We start from the raw sequence: 11,673 nt of genomic DNA, 5'->3' as shown, positions 1-11,673 counted from the left end.
CGACCCTCGGGTTTTGTACCAACCGTTGAATAACTGGACTCGGATCGAGGGTTGCGTGACTTATTGCTGAAGCTGGTGGTACGATTCATGGTGTGATGCCATGCCCATGCCATGCCATGCCATGCCATGCGCAAGTAAATTTTGAGGAGCAATTGCTTTGCACTAATGGGTGTGCTGTCAGCTTAGCTTTGTGGTTCCGTACTCTCCCTTGTTACTAGTGGGGTGCGGAGGAGGGGGTGTGTGCCGTAGGAACTCCGATAAGTTTCTTGGTATTTGAATCGGGCCGACTTAACAAGTACTGTGCCCAGATTAGAAAATGCAGCCATCCTGATATTGTCATTATAGTTTGCGAAGCTGAGCCTATTTCTAGATATGTCGGTATACCAACGTAAACGTAATTACTCGACAGCTATGTTACTTATCTAGTTTATTCCGACCCCCCGCTGAAAGGGGGCCGTCCAGAATGCTAGCCAAGAATTAAACGTGAAGAAAAGGGCTAGTTTCGGCTAGGAATGAGAGCTCAGTTATACAATTAATTACAATAATTCTTCTCACAGTAGCTTACAATGCTGTAGAAATTCCTGTTCTAAATTATTTTTAAGCTGACGGGATTTATGAACTTAAATATTTTTATCCTGTCTGCTTTTCAATGGTCTTAAGTTAACTAGAACAGATCCAAGTCAACTAAAATATTATCAAGTTAACTAAAACACCCTAAAATGCCCAACAATATAAAGCCATGATATTGCTTTTGAGCAGTAATAGACATTGTGTAACAATCCTATAAGCCTTCTTCTAGTGTTGGCGCCACTTCGTGTGTGGGAACTGTCCCTATGATCCTAATTCGTCGGCTTTCTAGAGCGCCAAGTGAGAAATCCGCTGGCTAAACCACTGGCTAAAACAATAGCCGCCGTCTTAACAAGAAGAGGGGTTCCTGTATCAGCAAAATTAACCTCGCTATATTCTCACTACTCCCGATAAGGAATATGTGTCACAGAAATAAGCTTCTGCGCTATGGCTGGTCGCTACCGAACAGAAGCACCTGTACGGAGAAATGCAAGCGCTGTTTAGCCAACTACAGCAGGCGGTTACCATAAGAAGAAGAAGAAGAAGAAAAGGATAATTGAGATGAGCAATTACAAGGAAAAGTGTTAACAATTATCATGCTGGGCCCACGGAATCAATGATGACAACATCCCATCTGATAAAGCACCCGCTCAAATTTCATCATCTTACTGGCATAGCAAGAAATGAGTTGGCCGATTGAAACTGGGCATTGACCATTCTGTAAAGCCCTTAACCTTGTGGAATTTAATCAATGTGTTAATTCAAAAAAAATAAATTGTACAACAGGCTCAGCTCAATTTACTACTCAGTCAAAAGTAATTGCCAAAAAGCCCCATTCACCAACTCGACATCAACTTAAGATCATCCCATTTCTTTGAGAGGTGATAAAGTACCAAATATCCTAAGAGTAAAAAAACAGCTCATTTTTTTGAATAATGGGCTGAATACCTGACTATGTTGCTATTTCTAGCCACAGACATTAAAATGATCAAATTTGACCTGTCTAGTGAATTTATGATATAGTTTGATAGCCGAAAAAATAGCCATGTCGACCAGGGCACTAGAGAGACAGTAGTGGTCATTGTTCTGAAATGAGCTGGATACCTGACTGTGTTACTATTTCTGGGCATTAACGTGATCAAGGTTGATCTGTCTAGTGAAGTTATGATATGGTTTAAGCAGGAAACTTAATCATGTCGACCAGAACAATGCAAAATGACAAACCCAGATTTTATGAGAATTCTTGGTCTCAAAAACGAAAGCTTCCCACATGGGGACTATTTTAAATTTCAAATCTGAGCTCAAAACGGCATTTGTTTGTCTTGACCGTGGTCTCACCTTTAAAAATCAGTACAATAAAGACATAACGTTGCTAGTGCAAGCTTCCACATACTTCCGGTCCTTCAGTCCTTTTACTAAGTATTTCCAGTGATGTCAAGTCTCCTTATCAGTCCAAGATAATCTTGTCGCTATCGGTAATTTTAGTACCGACAGAAATAGTACACTACCTCTGCTTGCGGACTCTGGCTATGGGTCTATCCCAGCATACACATGACCCATTTCTATAATTTTTTCTGAGACCATGGCTCGGACTGTTCAAAATAATAGCAAAGTCGAGTATGTACTGTGCAGCAATTTATCGCAAGGTGAGCCATATTTTCGGTTCAAGCGTGGATTGGTCGCTGAGGTCTCACGTGATGATTAACCCTCAACTAACTACAGCACAAGATACGCTGGAATCTGTCGGTCGGTCGCTATTGTCATTGGCGCTTATAAGAGCTATATTTGCGAAAGTGGTCTGCACTCTGAATGAATTCAAATTTGTGCAAGTAACTTTAATCAGCGATAGAGTTAAAAATATTTTAAGAGTGATAGAATATTATGGAGAAACCGTTGGAATAATGAATTTTTTTTTTTCATTAAATTCATTTTTTATAGGTATTAGCTCCGCAGTTCACACGCTGCTAGATAGCTTATCAATAGCATTGTGGTTGTAATGATTATCAAAGCAGTCAAAAGTAATCTCTTCCTTGACGCAGGTCGCCTAAGCTTGGATGCGTGTAGTTTCACGGCTAAGAACGTCTTCCATGTTTGTCTGAGGCTTGTTACTGCTAGTCAAAAGCTTGTCCGGTTTACTTGGCCTTCCGTGCTTAGCCGCGTCATATGTGGAGAGAAAGATTGGGTTGTGTTGAAATGCGCTAAAATGAGATTTTTTGCTTCACTTTTTATCAAAAAAAAAGTTAATGTATAGCCGTAGACGCTAGACGCCTGATTCAGTTCCCCCAATGTAGGTTGACGCTACACGCATCTGATAGATAATTCGGTATAGCTCGGTATAAATAGGTATTATGCTCATGATGAGTAGCTACTCATTTGTGGTAATAAAATGATATACGATAGACATTAACCATGTTTCAAATTTGACGATTACTTCCAGTTTGCTTACCGTGCATTAGCACAGTCATATATATCAGATTATTCCGATGCATGAATCGGATAAGCGGCTATTATACATATCAGCTATTTAGCAATCGAATATGATACGAAAATAACCGACTGGGGTTCGAGAAGAAGAAATGAATAAATATGAATAAGTATGAGACAACCAAAAAATGTAAAATAAACTTACAGACACTGTGGTTTAGTTATAGGTCTACCAATTGGAGTTATTGCTACATATTCTTGGACGTATCCAGACTCCGGATCGACTCCAGTCCGAGTCTAAATAGCTTGTTCCGTTTTGATCATGTCTGCTAGTTTTAGTCAAAGAAGGAATCGCTCACCCTACCTGATCTGTTAACAAGAAGTGAACATATTCGTCAATTTTCGCCACTATATACGACAAAGACCAGGCTACTCTGAGTTTCGGATACCATGGAAACCATGTTTTCCTGCTTAAACAAGCCTGGTCTTGTTCAATCAGTGGTGCTTGTTAGGAGAAAATGTGTCGGATGTATATCTTGCAGTTAAATATGTAAGTAGCCGCCACGCGCTTACACTCCTTTTAACTGTGCTAGCTGATGATGGACTTGGTAGTTGATGGACCATGGTGGTAGCTAATGGACCTATGGTAGCCGCGACGCGCATTGAGAAAGTCGTCACGTCTGGTACGCGCTGTTTTGGAGACAAAATTAAAACTTGCATATTAATATATCGTGTATGCCATACCTACCAGTTGGTATCCATTCAATATGACTGGACTCAGTGACTATAAAGAATATTATAAAGAAAGGTCTAGCGGTGAACGTCCGAGCAAGAGGGTCAAATTCTTTACACAAGAGACGCAAACAATCCAAAATCTTCCTGATACCGCACCGGCCACTCAGACCTCTTTCAGATCAGAGCTCGAATCTGTAGTTGGCCCAATAGATGATTCATTAAGTAAAAAACTTGAAGATAAGGCCAATGGCGATGTTCAACGAGCCATTAACTTTTACTTTGACAGATCACAGATAGATCTGGGTCATACAAGCGACTCGGTCACTTTGGCCGAGAACGAGCCTGCTGATATACATACCGAAGACGAATCAACGAGTCCACTATTCGCCAACGAACCATCTGATTCTATAACGCTAGACAATAACGTTTTAGAGCATCCGGATCCCAGCCCACCGAGATCAGATAGTGATGGCTTGGTTGACACAGACGCCCCAAGTGCGGAAAGTTCACACGCCACCTTGTCTAGCTCTCTGACAAATATCCAGCCTGTCGAACTATCGAATAACACGTCATCTTCACAGTCTCCACCACCAGCTGAATCCTCCTGGGAAAAACGATACATAGGAAGCTTTCAAGCTGAGGTGTGGGCTACGCGGTCGGGTCTAAAACTAGTAGAGTACCAAGAGAAGCTTTCAGTTGACCGGGCGGCGACTGCTGTGGCACCATCTAATTATGGATCAGGTTTTGGCTCTAAAGAAGATTTTGTTATTCGTATCTCGAATTCCAAGGGCCAGGATTTTGCTCGTTTGTCAGAAAATGATGCTCGCATAGTAGCATTACTAATCGATACCAATGTTTGTAGTTTCAGTGGAACATGCATTTATGCTGATTCTTATGTTCGAATTGGAGGCTACATCATCATTCAAATTGACTGTTTCATAAAACGTAGTGCATTTTATAAGGATTTGATTCTTCCTGACTCGGCAACTCGTGTGCTTGGAAGAAAATTTAGAGCCAACAATGCAAACAGCTCAAATGCTCTGCAACTCTTCGACAATGCAAAAGAAAACGGTTACGAAAGGGTGATGAGACTCCGGCAGTTAGCGCTGACGGGCTTATTTGGTAAGCTTGGGCTCAACGCAAGCGATGACGATGACAACGAAGAAAAATCGTCTGGCGAATCTTACAACGGACCGGATCTGGTCAAAGGGACTCAGCTAATGGGCAGTCAAATCCCGAATACAAGCTTAAATGGTAATGGTGGCGACACAGCATCTCCGTCCGACGATGAGGAAGAAGGTAGAGATGTCGGACAAGATGATTTAGATGCATTATATAAAAGATCAGAGCGACCGGATGTCCACCTTGATCCTGTAGAACCTGCACCGTCATTTGCATTTGAACTGAGGCCATACCAGAAAAAGGGATTGAACTGGATGATACAGAAAGAAACTGCCGTCGTTGCTTCATCAAGCCCAGCATCAAGTCAGGTAGAGAGAAGTGCTGATGAGGAGAACCCGAATAATGAACCTATGCACCCACTGTGGCAGGCCATTGAATGGCCACCAATCCCAACTCAACATGAAGAAGACGTAGTTTACTCCAAGGGAGCTCGATTCTACGCTAATCTCTATTCTGGCGAGCTTAGTCTGAAGTTTCCTACACAGAAGAAATCTGTACTTGGTGGAATTCTTGCTGATGAAATGGGTCTAGGTAAGACAATTTCCACAATGGCCCTTGTTCACTCATGCCAGGATACAGTACCGACCGCAACGTCTCCAAAGAGAAAGAATTATTTGGCTAATACCACTTTAGTCATTGCTCCCATGTCACTACTTTCTCAGTGGGAATCTGAAGCGTTGGCATCCTCTGGTCCAGGAACTGTAAATGTGCTGGTCTATTATGGATCATCAGCCTCGTCTGAGTTCCGTAAATTAGTCGATTCGAAAGAAAAAGTACCAAAAATAATCATCACCAGTTACGGAACACTAGTTTCTGAGTATAACAACCTGGTTCGGTTTAGAAAGGCTAATGGCTATGATGTTAATAACGAATCGTGGCAAAACAGCGAAGATTTGAAGTTGTTTGACTTTTACAATTACACATTCTACAGGATAGTCCTTGATGAGGGCCATACCATCAAAAATAGGAACACTAAGACCACAAAGGCTTGCTATGAACTGAGATCGGATAAGAAATGGGTACTAACAGGTACTCCCATTGTGAACAAACTGGAGGATCTCTATAGTATTGTCAAGTTTCTTGGCGTTGAACCATGGAACAATTTCAATTTTTGGCGGTCTTTCATCACCATTCCATTTCAGTCCAAAGGTTACGTCAAGGCTCTACATGTTGTTCAAAGTGTGATGGAACCTCTAGTTTTACGACGAACCAAAAATATGAAGCAAGAAGACGGCCAAGCTCTCGTTGTTCTACCTTCCAAGACAGTAAAGATTGAACGAGTAAAATTTTCTGAAGATGAACAAGCTCTTTACTCATATATTTTTGCAAGGGTCAAGTCGTCGTTTGATAAAAAGCTTGAGCATGGTACAGTGATGAAGTCGTATACAGCTATTTTATCACAAATTCTCCGCCTGCGCCAGACGTGCTGCCACCCGTCTCTTGTTTGGTCCAAGTTTAATGAGCAAGTTGAGAACGAGCTTGATGACGATATGGCGGTCGAAAGAGATGAAATGGGAACAGACTCTTCCCAACCTGAATCTGAGATTTTCAATCTGAGAAATAAGGACCTCAAAGATATTCTGAATCGGTTTAATCAAGCAGATTCGAACGAGGACAATTTTCAACAAACATATGGAGCAGAGGTCATGAGAGGTATTATCGACGGTACCGAGAAAGAGTGTCCTATCTGTACTACAGAGCCCATTCCAAATGATGAGCTAGCAGTCACCGAATGTTGGCATGTGGCGTGTCTCGCGTGTATATTAAAGCATATTGAGTTTCAAAAGAAGAAGAATGAAGTTCCAAGATGTCCTACCTGTCGGGCAACTATTAATGCCAAACGGCTCTTCCAAGTCAGTAGTGATTCATCTAAACTCACGTTATATCGTGATAAAACGAGCCAGTCGGCCAAATTACGATGTCTAATCGCATCATTACAGGCTGATATCAACAATAATACAAAGTCAGTGGTTTTCTCACAGTTCACCTCATATCTAGATCTCATCGAGGCTGAGCTTAGCATTCATGAGATCTCGACGCTGCGGTTTGATGGTACATTGAGCCAAAGTGCAAGAAGTGACGTGCTGGATAAGTTCAAGAACGACCCTAGCAAACGAGTCCTATTGATCAGTTTGAAAGCCGGTGGTGTTGGCTTGAACCTCGTTTGTGCTCAAAAAGCATACATGATGGACCCCTGGTGGTCGTATGCAATCGAATCTCAGGCTATCGACCGGATCCATCGTATGGGTCAAACATCAGAGGTCACCGTCGTGCGGTATATAATGGAGGGTACTGTTGAGGAACGAATGCTAAAAATTCAAGACAGAAAAAAGTTCCTCGCCTCGTCAACATTGGGCATGTCTGAAGATGAGAAGAAAGCACAAAGACTGGAAGACATTAAAATGCTGTTTGAAGAGTAGCAGTTTCGCTGTATATTGCATATTAATCAAAAATTATTTATTTATAGATGTCACGTTTTTTATATTTAATCTGTTAAAATTTAATAATTGTTTCAAGTTTGATTAAGGGTGTAGTAAAAGCTCATGGCCCTGGTCATGGATCCGAAACTACTAAGTGTCTGCAATACACGGCTGTTTCGACCTGAGAAAGCTTAGTACACGATCCGTCCGATTTTGCGTGCAAACTAAACCCAGATATCAGATTTCAATGTGAAAGTGACGCTGAACTACATCTGTGGCATACTATAGAATATCTAAGAGCAGGATATAGAAAACCGAAAAACAAAACAAAGACAAGGACGCGAAAACGGATAATAACAATCGTGCATCGTCGTCAAATTGCGATAAATGAAGACAATATACTAAATAGGGCAGATAATAGGCAACAGTTTTGTTCGAGTTCAGTAGATAAGAATAGATCTCCCAAAAAGAGATAGATAATAAGATTACCTTACCTGAATAGGGCAGACATTAAGAACAGATGAACCAGATATAGAACAGTGCGGCTGTATGACGGGTGTTGTGAGCTACACTCCCATAAAATAGCGAGTCAGAGTATTTTCTATAAACTATAACTACAGCTTGGTATTCGAAGAGTTAGTTAAGACCAATGAAATATCCGGTTATTACGGCGGTTACTGGGGAGCAAAAAATGGCTATATTTTTAAATTCTGCAAGTTTTTTAGCTATAGCTTTATTACCAATCACCTTATACATACTGGTCAGTAACATGCATACACGGCATACACAGCCTTTGACAGGCTACATCGGGAATAGGCGTAGAACAATATTGGACAGCCGTAGACCATTCACTGACATGCGGGGCGCCGTTTAAACGTACAGGCGTTAGAGAACAGGCTAACCGCCTTTAAAATTAACTGCAAAATAAAACTCTAAATAAAAACACCCATACATACCAAAACTATTATCTAACAATTAAGCTGTTAGATCTGAAAAGTTTTCGAAACTGCTAAAGTCACTATTTTCAATGTTTCCAAGTCGACGAAGGCAAAATTGAAAACCAAAAATCTTAAAATCAGCTACCAGAGGGTCATGTCGCCAGATGCATCAGAGGTTCAGACCGATTTCTCCCAAATAGGCTAAAAAGTTTGTCTGTACTTCCTGTTTTAGCGATAATTTTCCTCACTAACGCCTACCCCGCTCTGACCCCACATAAGCACCACGAATTATAGGCTTGGAACCCCACCAATGTATTGTTTTAGTATCAAAGTAAATAATAAACAGATATATATAAATAGTTAGAGAAAGAACTATGGCGTTGGAGCTATTGTCTAGCCTCGAGTCTATTGCGCTTGGTATCGAAAGGTGACTATTAAAATGAGATTGTCAATTCTTGAAGCTGCAATTCTGTTGTCGGTGTTTTCGGTTGGAAGTGGTGCTGATAGCACCCTATCACCTGCTGATGACCCCTTTTATTCACCTCCTTCTGGGTATGAGAGTTCTACTCCGGGAACTATTCTCAAGTCACGTTCTGTGCCTTCTCCTTTAGTTGGTTTAACTTATGAGAAAGCCTATCAACTCTTGTACAGAACTACGTCGGCCACTGGAGGTGCTGAAGCAGATGTAACTACCATTATTGTCCCCAAGGGAACTCCTAAGGATATTTTGTTATCTTACCAGGTACCTGAAGATGCCAACTGGGTCAATTGTGCTCCTTCGTATGGTTTGCTCACTTCTAATAGCAGCTCAAACGCTGATTTTCAGACAATTCTTGACCTTGGTTGGTATTTGTCAGTCCCTGATTATGAGGGCCCTGCCTCGTCATTTACTGCTGGTATCAAGTCTGGTTACTCAACCTTGGACAGTGTGAGAGCAGTTTTGGGATCGAATAACGATAGTGGCATTCCTGATAGTGTCAAGATTGGTTTGTGGGGTTATAGCGGAGGTTCAATTGCAAGTGTAAGTAGAATATTCCAATAATTTTTAGAGGTGGTCTCTGAAGTGGTCACTTATATCAATGGCATTTACTAACTAAGAGTTTAGGGCTGGTAAGTTATGAACAATCATATGAATCAACAATCTCTATTGTTACAAATCTAGGCAATTGTGGTGGATGGAAAAAAACTAACTGAAATTGTAGGGCTACTCAATTGCAACCCAGTTATGCTCCTGATGTAAGTCTTGGCGCTACTGCTCTAGGTGGATTTGTCGTAAATATCACAGCTGTGGCTCTTAATGCTAATGACGGCCTTTATGCTGGATTCCTTCCTGCTGGTATTTTGGGTCTTGCTAGTCAATATCCAGAGTTGCAAACTGAACTTGACAGCCATTTGTTAGCAAATATGTCTAGCGAGTTCTACCGAGCTAACAGCACCTGTGTTACGGGCGATTTGGTTGATTTCGTTGGCCAAAACATTTTCAATTATTTCAGCAACGGAGAAGAATTTTTCTTCAAGCCTCCTGTTATAAATTTCTTGAATGACAATACAATGGCTACGAATGGATCCAAGTTAGAATCTCCATTGTATGTCTACCAGGGTATTCCTGATCAAATTGCCATTGTCGGCGAGGTTGACAAGGCCATCGATAGATATTGTGCTGCTGGGTCTGAGTCTATTCAGTACAACAAAGATCCTAATACTGATCATACTGGCACTGCCGCTGCTGGTGATGAGTTTGCTGTTGAATGGCTCAAAGATATTCTCGAAAATAACAGCAAGCCTGTTTCTGGTTGTGTCACTATAACCACTGCCTTTGGAAATAGTTCTGCTGGAGCCACCACTGCTGCTGGAAATTCCACTGCCTCTGCCACTGGTGCCAATGGTGGTAACAATGTTACAGCCACCGCCAGCGCTACAGCTGGTGAATCTGGTGCTGCCACTGGTTCTGCTTCCGGCGCTTCCTCTGGTACTTCCCCTCAAACCGGCAGCGCTTCAATGATGCTGACCAACTCTGTACTTGCCATTACCATGTTCGCTGCTGGACTTGCTCTAAGCTTCTAGATTGTACAATAATTTCTTTCAAATTGTCAATGAACAAATTTCAACAATATTAAGACAGTCTCAGTTACATTCTTGTTTTGGAATTCGGGATTGCAGTTGACAAAGTGTAAATTTGAATGTTTTTTAATAAACCATTTTAATTTATATTAATAATATATATGTGTAACAATACAATTTTTTTAAAGTACAACCAAGGATCGTCGAAGAAGGTAATAATATAATAATACTTTTAAATGACCATAGCAATAGCACAGGCATTAATAATAAAGAGCCAAATTGAGCCCGACATCTCAGAGGCATCTGAACTGTTCTCTACAGGCAAAGTGCCTGCTGCTTCTTCAGAAGGCAATGGAGCGACTGTTGCAAGGGTACTCGCTGGCGAGCAAGCTTCTTCGGTGCATTGTACAGTGACCACGGTATTAGAAGGAACAGCAGCAGCGGCAGTAGGAGGTGGTCCGGTCGCTAATGGAGAACTTACTTGGCAAGCTTCTTCCGTACATGGAACTGTCACAACTGCTTGAGACTCAGGTGATCCTGAAGGAGAGGAGGCTGGAGCTGGAGCTGGAGCTGGGCTGTTACAAGATTCTCCATTACAAGTAGGTATGGCAGCAGGTGTCTCAAGTGATGAAGGCACGGGTGAGTTAGGCAAAGAAGGAACATGGTACTGGCAACTTCCTCCAGAGCAAGGGGCTGTAATAGTCACCTGTGAAACAGAAGTAGTAAACAGCACGACACCCGAAGAAGTAGAACAAGGTACTGTAACTGTCGCCACAGACGTAATGACAGCATGACTAGGAGTTTCATCTGCAGGACTGGGACCCAAGTTACAAGTAGCACCAGAACAAGAAACGGTAACAATGACCTGTGCAGCTGAAGTTGTATACACAACAACACCGGAAGAAGTAGACTGAGCCATTGTAACAATCGAATTGGTAGTTACAACCATCTTGGTGGGAGCAGCTGGGGAGGTTTGAATTTCACAAGAGCCCTCGGAGCAAGGAACGGTCACAGTAATCTCTGCAGCAGATGTTGTGTACAAGACAACTCCTTCTGAAGTCGAATGTGGTTGGGTTACAACAGAGCTTGTTGTTACAACAACCTGAGTAGGTACGACTGGTGCTGGCGAACTCGTGGCAATTTTGCAAGAATCAGCAGAACAAGGAACCGTTAGAGTGGCTGGAAGAACAGATGTAGTGTAAATTACTACTCCTTCCGAAGTAGAGTGTGGTCGAGTAACGATGGAACTTGTGGTGACGACCATAGCTGTAGGAACGGCAACAGAGCTGGCTGAAACTTGACAGTTATTCTCCGAACAGGGAGCGGTGATGGTAATTTGTGCAACA

General features: G+C 41.9%; 3 protein-coding genes across 3 annotated transcripts; all 3 read left to right on the top strand.

Annotated features, from left to right (window-relative positions):
- Positions 1–3,758: 3,758 nt before the first annotated feature.
- On the top strand, positions 3,759–7,328 carry RAD5 (DNA helicase RAD5; the record flags this gene model as incomplete). The annotated part of the gene is made up of 1 exon (XM_018879605.1): positions 3,759–7,328. One exon carries the CDS (start codon positions 3,759–3,761, stop codon positions 7,326–7,328), a length of 3,570 nt encoding a protein of 1,189 aa, XP_018737506.1.
- A 1,377-nt stretch (positions 7,329–8,705) lies between these two features.
- On the top strand, positions 8,706–9,308 carry AWJ20_2648 (uncharacterized protein; the record flags this gene model as incomplete). Its single annotated transcript, XM_018879604.1, has 1 exon — positions 8,706–9,308. The coding sequence occupies one exon, from the start codon at positions 8,706–8,708 to the stop codon at positions 9,306–9,308; it is 603 nt and encodes a 200-aa protein (XP_018737505.1).
- Positions 9,309–9,670: 362 nt separating this feature from the next.
- On the top strand, positions 9,671–10,330 carry AWJ20_2647 (uncharacterized protein; the record flags this gene model as incomplete). Its single annotated transcript, XM_018879603.1, has 1 exon — positions 9,671–10,330. One exon carries the CDS (start codon positions 9,671–9,673, stop codon positions 10,328–10,330), a length of 660 nt encoding a protein of 219 aa, XP_018737504.1.
- Between the last annotated feature and the right edge of the window lie 1,343 nt (positions 10,331–11,673).

This window comes from Sugiyamaella lignohabitans, chromosome B (assembly GCF_001640025.1).
Source record: "Sugiyamaella lignohabitans strain CBS 10342 chromosome B, complete sequence".
Lineage (NCBI taxonomy): Eukaryota > Fungi > Ascomycota > Dipodascomycetes > Dipodascales > Trichomonascaceae > Sugiyamaella > Sugiyamaella lignohabitans.
This window is presented reverse-complemented; position numbering and strand designations above follow the sequence as displayed.